We start from the raw sequence: 25,047 nt of genomic DNA, 5'->3' as shown, positions 1-25,047 counted from the left end.
GAGGCACAACAAACTAATGGGCATAGTATTTTTTCATATAAGGGGTGGTGTAAGCCAGAAAACTTTGGGCTAGGCTTATAAATGCCTTTGGGCAGATAGCCTAGTATAAACCTATGAACCTATAATTGGCTATCCATCTGGTGACATAAGGATTTATTTCCAGTTTTGTGAATGTATTTATAGCACCTGAGTGGAGATTTGTGTCAGATGTCTTGTCCAGGTTGAGGTAGGCGGTATGTACTGTTTTACTGTCATCCATGATCTTAGTGGCTGTCTCAAAGAAATCCACCAGATACAGTGGGCATGACTTGCCCTTGACAAAGCTGAATTGGATCAGGTCCAATGTTTGGAGGTTTCCTATGTCATTATTTATCAGGTCTATGATTATTCTTTCCATGGCCTTAAATACAAGACTAGTCAAACTTATGAGTCTATAATTTCCAAGGTGAGTAGATGAGTCCCCATTATGTAGAGAGATGATTGTTGCTGTCTTCCATTCTTTCGGGACAGTGACAGTCCAGAGGCTTTGGTTAAACAGAGATCCGAAAGGCCCTGATAAGTCCTGGTTTGCTATATCTTCTGGCTGAGTATAGGTGATGTCATCTACAACTAATACCACACATTGTTGTGTGTTGCCCTTAAGACTGCAGACATAACCAAAAAATGCCTTATGTTTGTCCATAGCTCTGGAGGCTGTTTTTACCTCAAAGTCTGCTTTCACAGACTTAACTAGTTCCCTTATTCACTTGTTTAAACTAATGAGGGACTTTTTGCTGTGTTGTACACATTCTGTCTTACTTTTCAAAAGGATTTTCTTTCTTATGTTGTACACCTATTAATACCAGGGTTGCTTGTTTTTGCAGTTTGACCTGGGATTATTTCAGTCTGGTACTGCTGTTTTTATGCAGTTTTTTATATGGTTATACAGGGCTTTTGTGTACACCTCTGCATATGTTTCTTTGTTTTCTGAATTTGGGGGGGCTTGGAATCTAGCTATGCCATCCCTTAGTAGGCGATAATTTACCTTAGAGAAGTTCTTAAAGTTTTTGGGGTTAGGTGGGGGGACTAGTTTTACCTTTATTTCAAGGGAGACCACTTTGTGATCTGATCCTGCCAGTGAAGACATCATATGGGGGGGGGGGGTCGGATGTGTGCAGCAGTCTCCCATATTTAAGTACCAGATCTAGGATATTTGTTCCCCTAGTGGGCATTTGAATTAACAAAGTCAAATCATTGGGGCTGCATGTTAGTGGTCGTATATGCATCCTAATTAAAGGAGGGGTAGTTACAATCACCCATGAGTGTAGTCTTGGGCTGAATATAAGTAATATAATCATAGAGATAGCAAAGTAGGAATAGGAAGGTTAAAGGAATAAGGTAAGAAATGGAATATTTGGATGTAAGGTGCAGTGAGTCCATACAGAAGAAAGTATGAAAATGAGGAGGAGTGAGGATGAAGTGGAAAAAAATTACTGGTAGATATCTCTGAGACTTCAGCCTTAGATGTGTCAGAGGGATTATGGTTAAATTAGGTTACCTGCTTTATTTATTTTATTTATAGGTTCATAGGTGTGTACTAGGCTAATGGCCCTGGGGCCTTTACAAGCCTAGCCATAGGATTACCCTGGCATAGTGACACCCGACCTTAGTTCCCAGTGCCTCTGTCGAGTAGAGCCACTAGTGTTATCCCCTGGGGTGAATTTTCTGCTTCCCATCCACTCATCAAGATTTTTCTTGAAGAGGGTCAGCGAGGTGCTCTGCTTGACATGTATGGAAAGACTGTTCCATAGCATGGTCAGTCTCTGGGTTGTGAACATGTCCCTCCAGCATGTTCTGTTAATTGTGGTAATGAGGTTGAGGTCTCTGGACCGTGAGGTGCAGAGGGATTGGGATTTCTTTAGATGTAGCATTTCTAACAGAGCTGGGGCAGACGTGGCTTTGTAAGTCAAACGGAGATTGCCTCCAAGTAGGTGATATGAGATGGAATAGTTGGAGTTTTTTTGAGTCTGCCATATAGGACAAGTGTTTAAAGCCTAGGATCTTCTTTGTATGGTACTTTTGCGGCCTCTACAGTTGTTTCAGGTGTCTAGTGAGGTACATGCCAAATGGGGCATTGTACTTGATGATTGGCCTAATGAGGGAAGAGTAGAGGGAAACAATGACCTCTTTCTTCCTGGATGCAAAACCTTTAGTAATGAGATGTGCCACGTAGAAGAACTTTCTGACCATGGTGGCAATGTGGTGATCAAAAGAGAGGTTGCTGTCAGCCTGTGTTCCCAGATCTCTTATAACGTCTTCTGTGTTCAGTGGACTACCATCAATGTAGTAATTCATGGGAACCGGGTTTTTCCCAAAGGAGATGACGACACATTTTTTGGCATTGAGCTTAAGACCATGGTTCTTACACCAGTCGATGGTCACAACGAGGCCATTCTGTAGGATATCAACATCACTTGGGGAGTTAATAATAGCTCCCAACTTGCAATCATCTGTGAACTTTGTCAGCCAGAGTCCCTTCCTGTTGGCCTGGACTTTAGAGAAGTAGGTACCAAACAGGAGAGGACCCAGGACTGAACTCTGTGGGACTCTACTTGTGACTTATCGGCAGTCTGACTTGGAGTCAGCTACTTTCACACTGTGGGTTCTATCTGTGAGCCAGTTTGCAACCCACCTAGTGACATGGGGGTTGATGTCAAGCTTAGTGAGTTTTTCTATGATTCCTGAGTGGGGAATGGTATCAAAAGCCTTGGCCAGATCAAGGTAGGCTGTATGAGCCACCTTGCCTTCATCCACATATCTGGTGACTGACTCAAAGAAGTCAACCAAGTTGAGCAGGCATGATCTACCCTTCACAAAACCAAACTGTGTGGGAACCAGAGTTTGAGATTCTCTGTATCTTTATTTATTAGGTCCATGATGATGTGTTCCATAGCTTTGCAAATCAGACTCGTCAGGCTAATGGGGCAGTAGTTCCCAGGGTCTGTAGTCGCTCCTCCTTTGTGGAGAGAGATAACTGTAGCATTGTGCCATTTGGCAGGGACAAAGCCTGAGATGAGGCTGTGATTGAACAGAGCACACAGGTGAGGTGCCAGTTCACTGTGTAGTTCATGTAGAACAAAACCAGGGATATTGTCAGGTCCTATAGAAGCTGCATTCTTGGCCTTGGACGGTGTTGTTTTAACCTGCTCCAATCTACTGGTATTGTGATTTGGTCCTTTGGGGGGGGGGGGTAAAGTTGGCACTGAATCTGTTGGCCAGTATACTGGCAATATCTGTTGGCTCGGTATAGGAGGTACCATTGTGCAGTAGGTCAGAGCATATCTGGGTATTGCCGTGGAGATTCTTTACATAACTATAGAAGGCCTTGTGGTTGTCTTTACTATCTGCTGCAATTCTGTTTTCATACCTAGCTTTATAGGATTTGATGAGGGATCTCAACTTTTTGTTGAGGCAGATAAGGGAGTTTTTCCAGTCTTGGGACTTCACCTTATTCTGCATCAGTTTCCTCCTTCTGTTGTATAGTTTGTTTATGGCAGGGGACCACCAGATTGGCTTCCTTTTTTTGGAGGAGATTGTCTTTTTTCTTTTGGGTATGGCGAGATCCATGCATTTGTGTACGTGTTCGTACAGTGCATTGGTATATGATTCTGCAATCATGCAACTATTCTACATTTGCATGGGTGACGTGAAGTTAACCACCTCTGTTTTTAGGATCCCAAAGTTAGCTTTGGAGAAGTTTTTCGTGGTGGTTACCTTTGCTGGGGGGGGGGGTAGGAGGGATGTGGATTTCCAAGGTGATTAGTTTGTGGTTGGATCTAACCAGGGAGGAGCTGACCGTTGGTATAGAGTAACAGTCGCCCATGTCAAGGATGTTGCTACCTCTAGTGGGGGTAAGAACAAGCTGGTCCAGGGCATTGGAATTAATGAACTCCAGGAAACGTTGGGCAAGTGTACTGGTACATGAGTAGTTTACCCAGTTAATGGAGGGGTAGTCGAAGTCGCTTAGCAAGAGAGTGTTAGGTTGGACCATAATATTCTCCAGGGTGCTTAAGAACGTGGAGTGCAAGTCTTGGGAGATGGTTGGGGACCTATAGCAGGCTACGACCTGAATCGCTGTCTTACCCAATGTTAGCTGCACCTAAAGTATCTCTGATGCTTTATGTTGGGCTACCAGTCTGGAGGTGTGTGCATCCTTTATGAATATGGAGACACCACCGCCTTTGGAGCTTCAGTCTAAGTTCTGGGGCCGAAAGGTGTGGAATAAGTTATAGCCTGGTAGTGCAGGGGTGCTTTCTGCTGCCTTGAACCAGGTCTCTGTTACAGCACAAATGTCGATGTTCTCCATTTTAAGGAGTGCCTCGAGCAAGTGCATTTTGAGATGTAGACTTCTAGCATTGAGCAACATGACGGTGGTAATTTGATCTTTGGAACACCACCTAAAAAAGGCACTGTAGGGGTGGCAAGAGCCTTGGCCAGTATCCGGATGCCCAGGGGTGATAGTTGCAGGCCATCTCTGGCAAAGCATTGAGGTCTGTCAATCATGTCGTCCCAGGCAGACAGATACTGGATCCCCTTAGAATGACACCAGAAACTTAGCCAGTTGTTGAAATCAGTCATTTTCTGCTTGTACTGTTTATTTGACATTTGTTAACCGGGTTAGTCCAACTGGACCAGAAGCCCATTTTTAGTAGAGACTTGAGGAGAAAAGCTCCAGATACAGACATTTACAGTACATAAACTTCACACTCCAAGAAAGAAATTTACAATACATAAGGTCCAAACATAGAGAAGTACAGTACAAGTACATGGCAATAAAAAAGTAATAATGAACTGTGAAAAATATATACAGCAATTGAGCTCTCAAAAGAGAAGGAATAGGTTTCATTAAGCATTGGTCATAGTTGACATGAAGAATTCATGTTTTTTAAGTTATTAGAAAAGCTTTGAGTTAATTTCTGATCAGAGGTCAGGAGGAATTGAGGTTCACAGTCCTACATATACTGAGTGTAGGAAGTCTCTAAGGTGACTGTTAGATTAGTGTATTAAGCTGTGTTTTTAAGAATGAAGTTATATGAGGGGACTATATTTGACGAGAAGTTCAGTTATTGCTAAGCATTGGTTGTTTTGTTTAGAATATTGGATATGGTTTTAACTTATGAGAAATTCAGGTAGCCAGTGGATGTACTGGATTTATACTGGATTGCATGTGTTGCATTGGTGTAGCATCTTTTAGGCTTTTGTAGGTAGTATGAATGTTAATTCAGACAGGTGATTGAGGAAGTTCATTAGGTTTTTTTGACATTCATTATAAGCTGAGATTTGGTTAGCCATTTTTCTAGTTTGTTAAAAGCTTGTTGTGTTTTTGTTTTGAGTTGAGCAGGAGGGTTGTCTGAGCAGATTAGTGTTGAATCATCTGCATAGTGAATAATGACTGCTTTTTGTTCTGTGTTGTGCATGTTTTTAACAAATATGTGAAATACAAAGGAGCCAAGATGGGTCCTTGTGGTACATCTACAAATATGGGAATGAAGAATGAATGACTGTATTTCCATTTTACTGACTATGATCTGTCAGAAAGATCCCTAACCAGTTTACTGTTGTGTTGTATGTGTCGAGTTTGGCAAACCTAATAAGAAGCATTGTGGGAGACTGTATCTAAAGCTTTTGGCAAGTGCAAAAAAGACAGAAATATAGAAATGGTGAGCTTGTTTTTGTTTAACTGTGTGTTTACTGGATTGAGAAAACAGAAATAGGGTGACTGTGCTGCGGCCAGAGCAAAAGCAGTACTAGGTTGTAAATAGTAGGTTAGTTTTTCTTTTTTAAATGGTTTAAGATTTGTTAATTGATACTTTTTTTTATTTTGGAGGTGGGAGATAAGATAGGTATGGGTCTAGAGTGAGTGAAATTGTGATTTTGTCTACCTTTATGTACAAGGATTTTGTATGTTTCTGTATAGTTGGCACATATTATTCATTGATGGACCTGTGTATTAGAATTGCCATTGAATAGATTATGCTGTTGGTTATGCAAAGATACTATGATGTGATATTATCAGGTACCAAGGTCATTTTTTTTTTTTTTTTTACTTTTTAAATAGATGTTTCTTGATTAGGCCATTTGAGATTGGTTGTAGAAAAAAATTGCCATAGTTGCACTGTGTATTTTGAAGATCAGTGATTGTGTTTTGTTGGCCTAATAGAGAGATTGTGACTTGAATAAAGGTTACTTGCATATTATCGCAACCAGATTTTGGAGGAGTCGTGATTGTCACACTTCTCATCGTACGAGTACAGGTCATACTGAAAATGAGTGCTCCAAGTCTGGACTACTTCGGATCACATTGGTTAAACAGCAGGGATGGGAATAACCTCCAAATTCCTATTCCTGTTTAGGCTCAACCCCTGCCCTTTTAGCAACTTCAGTAGGCACACTGAAGAGTTTGAATCATTCTGAAATGTGGGCAACACTTTCTGTTAAGGCTTCGCTACCTGTTGACAGTGACACTGATTTGCAAAATCATTGTATTCTTACTGTGTCTGCCTATATTTTAAAATATTTACAGCAATTTCACCTATAATTTGCAGGTCGGTGTTATATTACTTGGCGTCACGTAACAGAATAATGTGTACTTAAGAAAGTCAGTGTGGGGCTTGAATATGCACAAAATCTGTTAGATCCAGAGGGTTTCAGCCGAAAACAGATATTTGGTTGTAACGGGGGAGGTGGGGCAAACACAAGAACCAAAACAGAAGTTTCAACGGAAAGGTAAAGGATTTTGGAAGTGTTACTGATTTAACCACTGTCTGAGTCTGCGTATGGAAATGTAGGAAATGAGAGTGCGGGGTCCTGGGAGAATGCATGTTTTGCAGAACATGGGAAATCCCACAGACGCTTCTGTTCCAGTCCAAATTAACCCGGTTGTGACCTGCAAGTAAAAGCATACACCTCTGTCACATACAAACTCATCAGTAGTCAGTCTGACCACATTCCTTGCTCTGAGAAATGAGCATACAGTGGCCGTTTTTGTACTGAACAATCTGGTTGTGATAATACGCAAGTACCGAATAAAGTAGATGTTTATTTTGTAGGCCACATTGTCTATTTAAGTTTATTAGAAGGAGATGGGTTTTTGTGTTTTTATCAGGGTTTTATTAAGGAATTAATGTTGTACTAAAATTGTTTTGAACTGTTAGTGAAAGGGATTTGTGGTTTGTCAATTTTTTTTTTCTTTTGTCTTTTTTTTTTTTTTTTACTTTGTTTCTATGTGAGCCGTAATTTTGAAATGTTTTTGAGGTTTGTTTTTTTTTTGTCCTGTATTTTCCAGTCTTTATACTGACCTGCCATCCTTTGCTTAATTTCTGCCAGGAGTATCTTGTTAAAGTAGTTAACTTCCTCACAGAAGGGAATGCATTTTAGTGGGTTCCAGTAACACTGCATTTTAGTGGGTTCCAGTAACACTGCATTTTAGTGGGTTCCAGTAACACTGCATTTTAGTGGGTTCCAGTAACACTGCAGGAGTATAGAGAAGAAAGTCACATCAATGAAGGATATATTTGGTCTTATCCAGTAATGTGTTGCTGATGTGTGCATTTTAGAATGTTTCCAGATTATGTGAGTCAGATAGTATGCTTGAAGCAAAAAATTTGTTATTGTTTATAGTCAGTATCCAGTTTAAAATGCTGTTTCTACTAGTGGATTTGGCACTTGTGAGTTCTGATATTTGTTGCTTTAGTTCAAACAGGTTTATGGTCCGTAGATACGAGTTTGGTGTTGTTGAGGGATTTAATTTTGTCCATTCACTGTTAACATCCTCTAAAATTATTGTCTTGTTTGAATTTTGAGGTTATGCAGGATAGAATGTCTTCTAAGATATCTATTTTTTATCTAATGGTTGGGTGGGAAGTAAATAGTTGTTGTGTATAGAAATTAATGTATGTTTTTTTAGTTGGAGGGTATATAGAAATTGATGTTTTTTTAGTTGGAGGGAGTCTAACAGCTCTCATTTGTCAAACATAGATATTGATTTATTCATTTATTAAATTGTTTCATCTGTAGATTATTGCAGAGCAGTGTTAATATGCCTCCAGCTCTTTTTGATATTATAGGTATCCTTGGCATTTTTAGCCAGGAGGGGGTGTGCTCATCTAATGTTGTTGGTTTTAGATATCAGTAGGCTATATGGCTTGTAGCAAGTAGTTCATTCATGCAGCTGTTTTATTTTATTGTAAATACTTCTTGCATTTAGGTGGCATATTTTAGGTCATATAGGGGAAGGGCATTGTTTTGCAATAGTAAATTTAAATGTGATTATCCAGGGCAGAAACATAAGTAGGGCAAGGCAAAGAGGGCAGCTGTCCTGGACACAAGCTATTAGGGGTCATGATCAGCAGGTGCCAATGGTGTTGGGAGTACAGTACCGGCATTGCTTTATGAAGCCAAGAAGATATTGTGAATTCATAAAAGAATGCCGATGCTTTATTTGCAGACACAGCTGAAGCTCTCAGTTTGTGTTGATTAACTGTAGTAAGCTGTTTGTTGCATTTGTAATATGCAGTTTGCCTGACCACAGATGAGTATTTTTGTTTTTCTCTTCAAGTTTTAATTGAAGGGTACATCGTTTTGGGGACCTGCTCAGGGTGCCAGATTACCTAGTACTGTTCTGATCCTGGGTTTAGGTGAATGACACTGCTAAACATAAGTTGTGTAGATGCAGGTGAATAAGTGCTGAATAAGGACTGAGTCAGATAATAGTTCTTTTTTGTTTAGGGATGTGTTTAAGAGTAGGAAGTAAAGTATTTATGGTTGTATGTATAGCAGTTTCTGTTAATGGTACTATAGGTGTTTCATAGTATACATTGGTTTTATTATGGATGTATGATGTGAGGTAACAATTGTCTTGTAGTGGTGTGTGGTAATTAGGTATGATTCCTAGAACTGCTAGGACAATTTCTAGTGCTGATTGGTTTACCATCTCTATATGTGATTTTTTAAATGGATAGCAAGGATTAATTAAAGTGAAAAATCTGCCTATATATTATTTGTATGTGTGCAGGGAGTAGGAGTCACATATGTACAAATGTACAGACCTCTCGGGTGCCAGGGATTAGGGATGCGAGGGCAGTTCATAAGCAACGATTCAGTATAGGCATGTGCTTATCCAAGGAGCCAGGCAGGCACAGCAATGAAAGAGGGAACAGAACAATGTGTAAAGATGTAGGTAACAGTGTTGGGTAGGACTACTGTACAGTGAAACAACAAAGCAAGGTGCTCCTACTTTGTGCTTCAGTCAGATATGGAAGACTGCTAACTAATCTCATGCTGTAGAAATGTTGGTATGAGAGTCGCTTATCTCACACATTACATTAAGTTAGAGAGGAGTGACATAGCCACTGTACCGATACTTTAAATTCATTTAAGCAGTCTGGGAGGGTGGCTTAATGGTTAAGGTGTTTGCCTTGCAAACACAAAGTGCAAGGTTTGAGTCTCACAAGGAATAATTGGCTAGGCTTAAAATGGCTCTCAAGGGCAGTTAGCTTAGTACCAACCTATGAACCTATAACCAGGTGTAGTGACAATGTCAACAGCAGCAGCGCATCACTGTGAATGTGTAAAGTGCAGCCATAGTTGCCTTTTTTTGTTTTGCTCCTTTCCTATCTTTATTTCATCCTGCTCCCCCCTAACCCAGACAACCTCAAGCCCTTTCCCACTTGCTTTCACATTCATCCATCCCTGCATCCCTTAATTGTTCCTTGCTATGCACTCTAAACATGAACCTTCTCTAGGTGGGCCCCATGAATCTCTTTGAAGTTAACCTTGATTGTAAATGTCTACTATGCCTAGAGGGCCGTTGACCTGATAGGGAGTAGCAACTGTATAGACTGGGAGCCATGATTGTTGTGTTAGCCTGTCATTTACCCTGGCTGTGAAAACAGCTACTGCAGTGAAATCAGCAAGCCACTGTCACCCATGTATTAACTATGAGATGTACTGCAAGTCTCCTTGTCTCAACCAGAAATGGCCCAGGCTTCAAATTTTCCCTTGACCTCCTCCCATGATAAGAAAGTTGTTCATTGGTTGTTTCATCCTATTCCTCAAGCCAGACATACTAATAGCTTGAGTCTGTTCCCGTACCTGGGTTGCTATGTTTAGCGATGGACATCTACACCATTGGGCTGTAGTTCCCCACCCCCATTTTTAGAGTGTCTATTTATCTGTAACTTTCATTGAGCACCCTTTCTGCGATTAAGTGCTTTTTCATATTCGGTGTGATTCTGATCATGTTTTAGATTTATGTATTTATATGTGTTTACTGGGGTGCAGCTCTGATTACAATGGACCATTTTTCAGGCTCAGGCCAGAAAAGTAAAAAAAAAAAAAAAAAAAAAAAGAAAAAAGAGCAAAGAGCAGACTGTAACATAGAATGTATATGTTTGAAAACTTTGTGGACAAAAACAGTAAACATATAAGCATAATATTTTAGTAAAGACAGTATAATGACAATAAGGTTATATACAGTATTTACAATGCAAGTCAAATATAAATATTAACTGTTAATAATATTGTTTTGTTATGTAAACTGTCATCTTGTATTTTTATGGACCTGAAGCCGATTCATGAGAAAAAAAAAGTAAGAAATAAAAAGGAAATAATAAACAGTGAAAAGAGACATAAAAGGGAAACAAGATGGTGGAGGAGGGGGAAATAAAGAGCACAGAGTAATTGTCTACTTACAGTTTAGTCCATAGAGTTAGGAAGACAATGAACCATCTGCATGAAGTTAGGTAATGTAATCTAAGCACTTAAAGAATGAGCTTGTTCAGGAAGCTATGCTTTGAATGGGTATGAAATTTGTTATATTAGATTGTAAGAGCTTGTTAGTAAACTCATGGTAAGTACTTTTGAGGACTTGCATTAAAAAATGAATTTTGCTGTCAAATTACATGAAGTTACTTGTATATGTAAGCAGTAGAAGTATCCAGGGGTTTAAAACTTCTAATCTAATACTCGTTTTCATCCTGTTTGGCTTCCTTTCTCATCATTTTTTCTTTAACCCTTCCTCCCCAATCTTTCCTTTAGTCTTTCATCTTGTTTGGTTGAGAAACTTCTTAAACAGCAGAGAAATATAGTGTCCCTTGTATCTCTCACCTTTTACTGTTCTTACTAAGGTAAGGAGCCACATCTTCCTTATAAACAGAATAGAAATGCGTAAAAAAGAATCAAAATACATTCACAGGCAGCGATGTCTTAGCATTTATATGGCGTTTTGACCTCATGTCTTTATTGACATTTTATGGGTAATTTTTGTATGTAATACTGTATAGAGTTAATATAAATTCTTAATTTTATGTTACTGGCGTGGTTATTGTAAACTGTACTTCTGCTGCATACAGTCTCCATGTTTTTGGCTAACGTGCTGGTGGAAATAATTGACAGAATTCCTTCCTTTTTCTCTTGGTAAGTCTGCAAAAAATGCTGCCAGTAAAAACTTAGAATTAACTTTTAAGAATCCAGTGAATGTTAAATCAGTTAGTAGGTTGTCTTTTTTAAACTGTCGTTCTGTATCCTGTACACAACCAACTACTGGCCTCATGAGTTGAGCTGCATTGGTATATTGATGAGGGAGTCGCTGTTAACTTCAGTTTCTTCCACTTCCCACAGCTCTGGCCTGTCTGAATGTTCATAAACATACTAGTATATGTCCCAGTGCTTTTCCATGCCGGGAGGGGGATGAACCTCTTCAGGTGAAATACCTTATTTAGTTGCATGGCTGCTTGTGCCATGTTCCTACAGGTGGATCAGTTGTAGAAGGCCATCATGCTGAGGCTGACTTGGTAACTGGAAATATGTGCAGGTGGAGGTCATAACCCCTGCATATGTTCTGGGTTCCTACAGGCCACTAACTGTTATTAGGTGTGGCACCTTCCAAACCATGGAGACAGTGATATCTTGCAAAGCCTGCCCATTCACTTAGCTTGAAGTTCTCAAAATTCTGATCTCCAGTCTCTGCAGGGGAAGTGGTAGCATACAGCAATGCTAGTACTGTATGTCACTTTATTGCTCAGTCACCCCTTGATGAGAGGTGTGCAGACAAAGTCTAGCCATTTATCTTCACTCCCATACCAATTCTAGCAGGTACACAAACCATTAAATTGACCTGGGTCATAGTCAGAGCTTTATCACTCTATAGCAGTGTAGCTGAATAGTAAATCTATTGCTGTTACAAGTTACTGTAGAGCATTACCCTTGAAAATTTACCTTTAATGTGAATGGTTTATAGTCACCTGTTAGAAGGTAAAGGTTATTTGCTTATTTAAAGAGGACCCAAACTTCAATGATTTGTCTTCAGTTAATGTACTAATCAGCTAATCTATATTTGTTTCTTCATTCTCAGATTCCTTTTTTTAACCATTTCAGAGTCGCAGGGAACCTGAGCTTATCTCCATCAGGGACATCCTTTTATGAAATGGAGCCATTGGAAAAGGACTCCATGGTGCATTCCACTCCCCACCAGCCACCCCCACATCACACACCCCAGTACCCCCCAGATCCCCCATTCTGACCTCCACACATGATCTAGATAGATTATTTAATTCCTGGTATTTTACATTTTGTCTTATTGCTCAGCTTTTACTCTACTCTTTCAACATACCAAAACTATCCCAAGCTGTATTGTCATAGCTGGAAAGGAAATAACTCAATTAGTAAGCTGACAATATATCTGATTTTGTGTTTTCGGTCTCTCAATATTCCGTTTTCATTCTGATTGTTGGCAGTACTTTTTTAGTTTTAGTTTTCGTTCCGTGACATGTATTTGTAGCCATCCGGTTGGAAGTTATAGTATACGTGACATTTTTGGACACTACTACTGTTATTGGGTGTGTAATGGATCGTGTTATTTTGGAACACCTTGAATCCACACAAAAACTTATCAAGGCTCTATATGACAGAATGCAGAAGAGCCCAGTCACTAAAGAGATTATCGTTTCCGATTCACAGGAGCAGTTATACACTCTGCATTCTACTCCTAACACCAGTTTTCACAGACCGTCAGCTAGTAATCATTCTAGGAGTCCTACCAGAGGAGGAGTCAATACAGGAAGTGACATTCGAGTGGATGTATGCTCGAACTCCGTTTAGAACACTAGGGGCGGACAGAATGGAGGCATGTTAGACGCAGTAGCAGGAAACGAAACTCATTATACCAAACTAAAACAATTTTTAGCAGCTCCTACGTGACCGACAGAAGCTGAAAGGCAGGGACATGGGAACTCTTAACACGCAATTTAAGGAGTTTGAACGCATGCTATGGACCTACAAGTCAATCCAAATGGACAACGCATTTCCTGAAAGATCCTTGGAACTTCGACAAGTACCTAAAGGATTACGTGTTTTCAAATGACCTTATGGTTTTAAAGAAGGTACTGTTTTATTTGATGAGTTAACTGAACTATTTGATAAAACTGGACTGGAACTTTTAATGCTAGTTATATGTAACAACAATTAGAAATTGACATCCTTAAGTGAACAACTGTGTTTGTTAGATAAAAGTATTAAACAAGATTTATTATATGAACACAACAAGTTTCGCTTAGAAAATATTTTTAAAGATATGGACAAATTTGTTAACAAAGGGTTAGATATCAAGAATCACAAACTTAGTAGGGACCCCTCTGATTACAAGCACAAGAAGGTTTACACTCATTTCAATCAAGAATCACAAACTTAGTAGGGACCCCTCTGATTACAAGAACAAGAAGGTTTACACTCATTTCAATCAAGAATCACAAACTTAGTAGGGACCCCTCTGATTACAAGAACAAGAAGGTTTACACTCATTTCAATCAAGAATCACAAACTTAGTAGGGACCCCTCTGATTACAAGAAGAAGAAGGTTTGCACTCATTTCAATCAAGAATCACAAACTTAGTAGGGACCCCTCTGATTACAAGAACAAGAAGGTTTACACTCATTTCAATCAAGAATCACAAACTTAGTAGGGACCCCTCTGATTACAAGAACAAGAAGGTTTACACTCATTTCAAAGAATACAGGAACATGAAACGTTACACTACTACTACTGAGGCTGGTTATGGTAGGGAAGGGAATAGAGCCCCTTTTAATGAGACAACAAATAGAGTAGTAGAAAACATGTTTGAAGAGGAAGGTCAGGGTTTTTTTTTTAGAAGAACCATCTCTCAGGAGATCAGAACGGATACAAGAGCGTTATGGCAGTCACAATTATCAGCAGAACAGAAATTACAACAGAACAGCACAGAGAGCTAATTCTTGGCGGAGATAAGTCCATGCTTTTTATTAGTTCAACCTGACAAAAATGTTTTTATTACATCAGACTATGCCTTTCAGTTGCCAGATATTAATTGTTCTAACACAACAATTTATGGACACCGAGCATTAGACTATGATACAGTAGTAATTTCCGGTAGTATTGACAGTGACAATTATTGTTCCATTGTTACTGAGGGGGGTTTTAGTATATACAACTTTACGGACAAAAAGTTTGACAAGGATTTTTTAGCTTTATTTAGAAGAGGTTTTACCTTTGTGCCTTCATTTAAATTAGATATAGGCAAACTACTAATTAATTTAAAACTATACACTAGAATTTTGAATTTAAAAATCTTTTTTTCAAACAGCATGAATCACACTTCTGATTCTGGCAACTTCACTTTAAAACGCAGCAGCATATTTATACCCCCATAGAATTTCATGATTCACATTTTTGAAGCATTATGTAAAAGCCAGATTAGGAGACTACTAAATAAAAAAACATACAACATGCAAAACTTGACTTCAGTGGAAGTATTTTGTCTGAGAGAATTAACTACGTCAGGCAATTATAGAATCATGAAACCGGACAAAGGAGGGGGTGTAGTTATAATGACAAATACAGATTACTACAATAAGATAACTAATATGTTGGATGACAGTAACACCTACGAAAAAGTAAGTAAAAGTGAAATGTATAGAGCATACACAAAAATTGATTGGTTGTTATACGAATATTTAATGGATGGCATTATTAATAAGGATGAGTTTTCTTATTTATCAGTTGAGTTTCCAGTTATTCCATCCATTTTTGGAATTCCTAAAATTCAAAAGAATCCACAGAACCCCCCATTTCGTCCTATTGTTTCAGCTAGAGGATCCAAGACAGAGGCCATTGGGGCATATATAGATTTTCATTGTAAGGAGACATTGAATAAACTACCACATGTGTTAAAGGATTCATGGCATTGTCTGGAATTAATAAGACAAAATAAGGAAAAATAGGGCCTAATTTTTTTATGGCGACCATAGATGTAGTGAATTTATTCACAGTAATTCCACACACAGAAGGTTTGGAAATGTTTGAGGCCACCCTATTAAAATTTAGTGGGATGGAAGGACCGAAATGTAGATTCTTGACAGAACTGATGGAAATAGTTCTTGAAAACAATTTTTTATATATGAACGAAGAATATTACAGACAAAAAACTGGTGTGGCCATGGGGGCAAGGTGTGCCCCAATATATGCAAACCTGGTTTTAACACACTGGGAGACAGAGTATGTTTTTACATCTGCGTTTTGGAATAAAATTGTTGTTTATTTAAGGTATTTGGACGATATACTGATTGTTTGGAAGGGTAGTAAGGAAGAATTTGTTGAATATTTAGGTAAGACATCTAGTTTTCTTAAATTTACCAATCAAATATACAACAATGATTGTGCATTTTTGGATGTAGTTTTTTCATTCCAGAATAACAACATAGAATCTAATATATTTAGGAAAAAGACTTTCTCAAACTCTTTTTTACACTTTGACAGCTGTCATCCATATTACCAAAAGAAAAACTTAGTTAAGGGCCAGATGGTGAGGCTGTCCAGAATTATTAGCAACGATGAAGCATTTAATTTGGAGATGGAAAAACTATCTAATATGTTTTTGGACAGGGGTTATCCAAATGACTTCGTTTTTAATGTTAAGAAAGAGATTAATGTTAAAAGACATTCATTATACAGACCCATTATTATATTTGGTGTCAGTAACACAATCGAAGATAAAAAAGCTAAGTCTAGACAGGACACCTTTATATTACCTTACAATGAAACATCTCCTGAAATTGCGAGCATTATACATGAAATTTGGAATAGTGTTATTAGTAACAATGGAGAAGTATCGGAAGTGGTGGGCACATATCCTAAGATCCCATATAGTAGAGGTAGAAATCTGAAAGATATTTTTGAAACTAGTACCAATGGTGACAATTTCCAAAGATCAAGAATGAGTAAATGTTGAGCATGTCAGTTTTGCAAATACATTAACGATGGCCCTTACATTGCTATAACGAATTTTGGAAAAACAATCAGATGTCCAGGCCACGGTAATTGTAATTCAACTATGGTGGTTTATGTTGCTACTTGCTCCACATGTCAAGCTTTCTATGTTGGTAAAACAATTAGAAAGCTCAGAGTACATATAGCAGAACACGTCTGAGATATTAAAAAACACAAAAATACCAGTGCCTTATAGAATCATAGCGTCAAATGTGCAAATTTTAAGAGATTTCTATTCTTTATTATTGACAGAACTCCACACAATGTACAGAAGGGGAGTGATGAAAAAGTCATTTTGGAAGCCAAAGAATGCCTTTGGCAACTTAGGCTTAATGCCTGTATGCTGCCAGGCATCAACGATTCTGTTTCTATTTCTAGTGTACTTAAATTAAAATCATATTTTATTTAAGTATAATTTAAACATTTTTAATATTATAAATTTTGATCTATGACCATTTTTTAATTTTTTAACGACTGATTATTACTGGAAAAACATTATTTCATTATAAATAAATTAAATACAAGTATAATTTATTCAAGATATTACTGATGTAGATGGATTGTGGAAGAATTACACACTACTTATTTCACAATTCACAATTCATAATTCGGAATATAGATTTAATAATATATATTTTTAGTATATGTATATGAATTTAATTTTTTAAATATGTGTACAATATGTGTAGAACCTATGAGATCTATATCTTGTGAGATCAACAGCATGTTATAATTTCGGCTTTTATGTCTGTTGTTTTATGCTTTTATCTGTTAAACTTTTTTATCTGTCAAATAATTTTCATCTGTTAAATACTGGCAAACACTGTTAACTTTGATTAATCTTTATTTATATTTAGTGTTTATCAAATAATTACTAGAAAATGAAAGTTATGTTTTATTTAAGGTTTACAGTATTGGACACACGTTTTGGGACTCCAAAAAAATTTCAGTGTTTTTACACTGTTTCTCTAGATGTTTCTTTTATACTGTTTCTCCAGTGTCTTACTAGTAATTATGTTATTATACAATTACATCATTAACCAATTAATTAATTATTCATTTAATTCCAACTATATAAAGGATGGCTTTTTAATGAAGAATTTGTACTCTGAAGATGCCCTATATGATTGTGGGTGAAAGCGCTTAGTACGGAGAATTGTTGTCGCATTATTGCATTTTTTTATTTTTATTTTTATTTCATTAAAAAATGGAACCAACAAACCAGTTTTCTTACGGGTTATTGAATGACTTGTCAGCTTACTAGTTGTTCCAATATATATCTGAATAACTCAATTAGGCCAAGGTTTGAAGCTATAGGATTCTAGATGCTGTGAGGTATATTTTAGAGCTCTTTTCCAACCTTTTAACATAGTGATGAATAAAAATCACGAGTAAGGAAAAAAGTCAGTTGCATATGTTTTTTCAAAGAAGAAATACATTATTTCCAAGGCTTAAAGTTCAGAGCTGACAAAATAGCAGTTCCCAACAAAATAAGAAGACAAATGTATGTGAGGATACATTAAATGGGAACAGAGCTTGGCCTCTACCCTACCTCACCCGGCAATAACAGACAGTCATTGTGTGTACTTCAGGTGTTAGAGTGCTATGCAAGTGAAAGAACAAAGGGCCGCAATCAAATAATTCAGATTCCCATCATGCATATACACAGCATGCCACCTCACCCCTCCTCCAAAACATAGCCAACTTCTGTGTACCCTTCTGATATTAGTCTATTGAAAAAGTGAATGAATAAATGGGCCACAGTAATGTATTCCAACTTGTTGCTGATCTTCTTTACTCACTTACTCAAAGATAACCACCTACATATATGTAATATATATATATATATATATATATATATATATATATATATATATATATACACACACACACACACACACACACACACACACCTATTGTTTGATTGTGATGAAAGTGAAAACAATGACTATTACAGTAACATATTATAACTTGTCACTCCTATACAGTACACTCCTCCTAGCAAAGATGTAGTGGCTTTGTATGTACCTCTGTAGACTGGTGTTGAGGAGAGTTAAAAAATAATGGCTATACTATTCACAAGCTACAGCAACCTTCTGTGCATACCTCTGAGGTTTGACTGCAAAGAAGTTAAAAAAGAATGACCACATTGTCCCCAGACCCCACATACGCTATAGCAACCTCCCATGTATACCTTCTATAACTCTAGTATATTTAGATACTAGTATTGTAGCCTCCTATCCTCAATGCATACTTTGCATATTGTCGTTTCCAGCCTTTCCTTATGTGGCATGTGATGCAGTACTACTCTCTCTTTTTTTTTTTTTTTTTTTTGTAATTTATGTTCTGTATTGCAACTGGTTTGAGCGTTTCCTTAGATTAGACTCTTAACACTTCTGTTTATTTCAGATGAGGTTTCAGTGCTGGTATACCTACAAAAATCATCTCTTTCCATTTCTTGCTAGATCGTGAATTGCTATGACGCAAAGAACTGATTGTCCAGATCAGGGCTTAAAATATGGTTCTGTATTTTTTGTTATCATACTAAATACATACAACCATTGTAGACTGAGATTATATAATCCACCTTCATCACTTCAGTACTGAATTCACATAGGTTTTCAGGGCTTGTGCTGCTAGGATACTTATTGTCAGTCTGAAGGACAACTTTACAACTTATGTGACTGTGCAGCCCATAGATATGAAAGTAGACTGCAGACTTTGAATCTTTACTTTCTTCCATTCTTTTTCAATTGTCAGGTAGTAGAACACGGCTTTATGTGTTCTGTCTTCATCTTTTTCTCAAAAATGCAGAGGAGGGTAGTAACACATTTGACTAAACAAATAGGACTTATTTTATGAAAGACTTGTATTGACAAAGAGAGCTACTGCTATGGAGTCTTGACTGCTTATGGGGCAGTGTGTTTTATCATACCAGGCTGTCCATTTGCATATCTTGGAACTGCTGTATATAATGGGAGAAACTGAGCCTATGCCACTCATCTTTTACTAGGACACGTTCTCAGTGAAGGTTATGCAGCATCCAGAACAGGTAGAAAATCTACCACCCCATATGCACCAATTAGACTGGAAGCTAACAGCTCCCCTCAGCTATCTGCACTCACATTTTTTGCATTAATGGAACACATCAGTGACAGTCTAGGGTTTTTCAGTGCCCTAATCTGTCCAAAAGCAGTAACAAAATGTTGTGCCTGGCTACTAGTTACCATTCTCATCTTACCTGAAATATTAAAAAGATGTTTGCTAGGGACACTAGTGATGTCCCGTCTTGATACAAAAGCAGTCTTCGGGTGATACAGCATTGCTGCCTTGGAGTACAGTGTGAGGGACCAGCACAGCTTTTATCTCAGTACTGTGGCTGATCACCAACTGATGAGATTGTGTATGTGCTTTCACAGTGAAATGCTTCATTCATCCATTTAGTAACTGACCATTGCAGTGGGCAAATTACTGTGCTAGTTGCTAAAGTGTGTGTGCTATACTGGGCACTGTTAAGTGAACATGTTAATATGTGTTTAGTTCACAAACATGGTAGAGTCAGTATGTGTTTAGTTCACAAGAGTAGGAGGACCAGCAATATAACAGAGAGGTTTTCTGGTGCTACTGGTGCTACTACCAAAGAGGTCATAATAATGAGGAGGCCACCACCAGAAAGCCTTCCTGTCACCGTTAGGGAGATAGTAAAGAGGCAAGTCTGTTAGACTTCCCTTGATTTATTTTAATGTTTGATTATTCCCTCTGATGACTTTAGGTACTAAAAGTCCACCCACTGACCAGTGCACCTTTTTTTGCTTGTATAGGTGAAGGATGGGTGGAAGAACCTCTCAGAACTGATGTACTGCAGGGATGATTGCTTTAGTTTGCACTGGGCACTGAAGCCCCACCCTCTAGATGTATATTGCATACTCTGCTGGAAAGCACAGCAATTATCCGATGAAATGCAGAGGCATTTCTGGCTAAGGAAAATAATAATTATTTGCTTGTAACTGCAGGGGAAATCATAAGAATTGCCATAGGGGAAACTGAGCCTAGATCTGTTAAAGGAGACAGATGTATGCAATTGGTAGTAGTGCATAAAATCCTTTATTTACTTCAAGCTGATATTTCTGCTGTTTTTTGTATGTGAGAAAACAGAAATATTTTTGTATGTGAGAAAACAGAAATAATCAGCTAATATATTTTCAACTGAATCAAATATGACAGCCTAGACAGACTGCATAGGAACTGCAATGGTATACTATAACTCATGTTGCATAGGAACTGCAATGGTATACTATAACTTACGTTTCATCTTGCTTTATTGTCAAAATTGTATAGCTTTCTTAATTACACCATTGTGAAAACTTTTGTATCATTTGTAAATTTATTGTTTATTTCTATTGCATTGACTGTGGAGCTTTTCTCCCCGGGCCTCCACTGAAAAAGGGTTTGTTAGCCCAGTTGGACAATCTCGGGCAACAAATGTAAAATAAAATAAATAAATAATAAATAAACTAGTCAGCACTATTAAGATCCTGAACTGTTGACATCTATATAAGGTGATGTTTTAATGTCTGGCCATACAACCTTCTGGTAACTTTGCTCAGTTAAGGCTTCAATATTCTTGAACTAGAGTTAGTCAGATCATTTTGCTGGTATTAGTTTTTTCCTTTTAAATATTCTAACTGTGCAATTATTTCCACGTTTAATTTGCAACAGCACTGTCTAAAGTTTATTTATTCACTTGTAAGATTTTGTAGTTATATATTTGTTAATGTGTTGTGTGATCTTGAATTCAAGCAAATAGCACTGAATTTGAGCCCCACACTTCGCTATTAAGTGTAGCAATTAACTGCATATGCGCAAACAGTATACCATGCAGTCACAGTCAAGCAGCAGCGCAATGAGCAGTCGTTTATCAATATCTGGTTTTAAAATCCACTTCAGCTTCCACAAGATAAAGCCAAAAACTGTGAGCTAACATTTGATCCAAAAGATGGCACTAAAGGAATACAGTACTGGGCTGGTTATACTATAGCAATTTAACCATTTTGCAGTTTTGAGTGTATGAGCTGCTGCCAATGAATTGTATTTTCTTTGTTTTCTTTGCCCATTTAATACAGTTAGGTTATGTCAGTGACGAAAATGCACGCATACAGTCCAGTCCATTTACCTGACATTAAAATAAAACATCTCAGTGACGTATGTTATTCCACAGGGTGAAGAATTTGTATGCTTCAAGGATGTCAAATCAGGGGTTCCTCATCATTACCTTGTAGTACCTAGGGTGCACATGGAAAACTGCAAAACGCTGAAACAAGAACACATCCCCATAGGTAAGACTCAGATTTTAATATTTCATGACAGAAGCTAAGTATAAAATGATTAGGATTTTGAAGGGGCTGTAATATTAGAATGACTATATTTTATATTTTAAACTGTTAATTTTTCTTGCATCAGTGTGAGTGCTGGTTTGTGCTTGCATGTGCGCTGCATAGCTCTGTAAGATGCTTGAGGGATAGTCTGATACAGATGTTCAGCCTGAAAGCACTGATTTCAGAATGTAGTTCTGAAAGCTGAAGTGCTTCACATAACCATTTATATTGTTGTGGTGAGGTTTGATTAAATATGCTTTTGCGTTGTTAGGTCACCCATGAAACTGGTTTATTTTTCTCCTTAAAGTGTGGACTCATAATGAGGCTTGTTATGTGTTGCAGCAGTTAATGCCAAGTCAATGTAGAGGCATGATATCTATTGGCATATATTTAAAATTAGCTAATGAGAATCCTGTTGTCCAACTGTATTGAGGCTCTTGTGCATTAATTGTAGGTTAGTTGAAGTAAGGTGACGGAATATATGTCTTAAAAGAGATATTTCAGGGGTGTTATATCAAGCACTTTCTGTGTTAAATACTCTTTAGTGCCCCCATCCCACACTGTTAAGGTTATCGTTTAAACCTTTTCTTTATCCTTTGGTGATCCACTGTAAGCTTGTCCATGTCGAGGAGTTGTTGTATAGTATAACATTTTACATTATGTAATGACTCTTCTCGGTAGCATGGGTGACCATCATTAGCAACCATATCATATTTATCCACAGATACAGTTAGTGTATAATATTTATCTAAAGCTAGTTATTAATTGTGACTTGGGAAATGTGATTTTTGTCTTGCTTAGTCTCTGCTGAAGTGAACAAATAGACTCATTTCATCGAGTTACATGTCAGTCTAGACACACAAGATGACGTGACTTCAGAAATCCGAAAAAAATATATATTTTATTAAGCTTCTAGCACCATAGTTAGAGAGCATTCAGAGAGGCATAAAAACACACATAAATAATAGTGTATATATAGGTAAAAACTTTAATTACAAAAACTGACCAATCAGTAGTTCATAGGTTCATACTAGGCTATCTGCCCTAGGGCATTTATAAGCCTAGCGAGAGTGTGTATGGCTTTCGCCACCCATTTTAAATTAATTTTGCTATGCCCTTTTTTGAGGTTAGTATACTGTGCCTCTGTCTAACTGTGACACAGAAGTGATACCTGGGGTAAACCTACGATCTCCCATCCACTCATCAAGATTCCTGTTGAAGAGAGTCAATGAGGGACTCTGCCTAACCTGGACTGGGATTTTATTCCAGAGTGAAGGGAGCCTCTGGGTTATGAATCTGTCCCTCCAGCATGTCCTATTTATTTCAGTGCTGAGGTTCAAGTCCCTTGAGCATGTAGCTCAATGGGATTTGGATTTTCTGAGGTGCAGCATGTCCATTAATTCCGGGTAGGACATGGCTTTATACATCAGGCACAGATCGCCTCTGAACAGGCGGTATGCCACTGAGTAGAGCTGGAGTTTCTTTAACCGGGCAGCATACGGCATCTGTTTGAGCCCCTTGATCCTCTTGGTGAGGTACTTTTGGGGTCTTTCCAGTTGCTGCAGGTGTCTGGTAAGGTACATCCCAAAAGGGGCATTGTACTCCATTATGGGCCTGATGAGGGATGAGTAAAGAGGCACGATGACTTCCCCTGATCTAGATGTGAATCCCTTCATGATTAGGTGGGCTATATAAAATGTTTTTCTAACCACTTTGGCCACGTGGTTGTCAAGTGAGAGATTTCTATCAACTTGGGTCCCCAGGTTCTTCTGTACTTAATGGATTGCCACCTATGTGGTAATTTGTGGGCACTTTGTTTTTGCCAAAGGGGATGACTATACACTTTTTGGCGTTTAGCTTGAGGCCATGGCTCTGGCACCAGTTGTCTGTTTCTATGAGGCCCTTTTGGAGGATGCTTGTGTCGGCTGGAGAGTCTGTTATGGCGCCCAGTTTGCAGTCATCAGCGAACTTGGTCAGCCACAGTCCTTCCATGTTGGCCTGTACCTCCGAGAAATATATACCGAACAAGAGAGGTCCCAGGACTGAGCCTTGTGGGACGCCACTTGTAACTGGTTTGGAGTCTGACATGGCTCCAGCTATTCTAACCATGTGGGTTCTGTCCTTGAGCCAGTTTGCAATCCATCTAGTGACATAGGGGTTTGTATTTAAGCTGGTGAGCTTATCTATAATGCCCGAGTGGGGTATTGTATCGAAGGCTTTTGCGAGGTCCAGGTAGGCTGTGTGGACCACCTTCCCCTTGTCAATGGCCTTGGTGACTGTTTCAAAGAAATCGACCAAGTTTAAGAGGCAGGATCTGCCCTTAACAAAGCCGAACTGTGTAGGATCCAGTGTCTGTAGGTCCCCAATATCTTTATTTATAAGGTCCATGATGATCCTTTCCATAGCTTTGCAGACCAAGTTAGTGAGACTTATGGGGCGATAGTTTCCAGGATCCATTGAGGCACCACCTTTGTGGAGAGGGACCACTGTTGCTGTACGCCACTCTTTGGGTACATATCCTGTAGTAAGGCTGAGATTGAACAGTAGTTTTAGGTTTGGGTTTAGCTCTTCTTGGAGTCCATGTAGGACGCAGCCCGGGACACCGTCTGGTCCCATTGATGCTGTGTTTCTTGCTTTGGAGAGGGCAGCTCTTACCTGAGCATCTGAGATGTCAGGGGGGCAGCACTCTGCTGTGATAGATATTAGCCCTTTTGGTGGGGGGGGGGGGAGTTTGCGCCGAACCTGTCAGCTAGGATGTTGGCAATGTCTGTGGGTTCGGTGTATTTTTTGTCATTTTGGACTAATTCTGAGCATATCTGGAAATTTCCACCCAGGTTCCTAACATAACTAAAGAAAGCCTTGTGATTATCCTTAGTGTCCTGTGCAATTTTTCTCTCGAAGCTGGCCTTAGACGATTTTATGAGTGCCTGTAGGTTTTTGCTAATACTGATCAGAGATGCCTTCCCTTTTTGGGATTTTGCTCTATCATGTAGTAGCTTCCTCCTTCTGTTGTATAGTTTGTTTATGGCTGCCATAAAGCACAAGCAATAACAGATAAATGAAAAAATAATAGTCTTCCAATTACATTCTGAATTTGTTTGCTTGCTCATTCACATTTGTAAACTGGGTGAGTCTCTGGTTCAAAGACCCTTTTCAGACATGACCTGGACTTAAACGATGCAATAAAATTACACAGTATAGCACACTCAGAATTCACAAGCTTACCCAAATTAATTTGCAAAAGTGAAAAGGAATGAAAGTTTTAAATTTCAAAATGAACAAACTTTTTCCAGCTTTAAAATCTGCTTGAGTTCTCCCACCCCTAACTGAAATATA

At 38.4% G+C, this 25,047-nt stretch overlaps 1 protein-coding gene across 1 annotated transcript in view; it reads left to right on the top strand.

Annotated features, from left to right (window-relative positions):
• LOC122810694 (histidine triad nucleotide-binding protein 3-like) overlaps nt 1-25,047 on the top strand; it is a 169,218-nt gene that overhangs the window by 3,213 nt on the left and 140,958 nt on the right. The window contains exon 2 of the mRNA XM_044082262.1: nt 21,555-21,672. Within this exon, the coding sequence (XP_043938197.1) occupies nt 21,555-21,672 (118 nt within the window). The remainder of the gene's footprint in view (nt 1-21,554; nt 21,673-25,047) is intronic.

Source organism: Protopterus annectens, chromosome 1.part1, assembly GCF_019279795.1.
Source record: "Protopterus annectens isolate FY-2018-M chromosome 1.part1, PAN1.0, whole genome shotgun sequence".
Lineage (NCBI taxonomy): Eukaryota > Metazoa > Chordata > Ceratodontiformes > Protopteridae > Protopterus > Protopterus annectens.
This window is presented reverse-complemented; position numbering and strand designations above follow the sequence as displayed.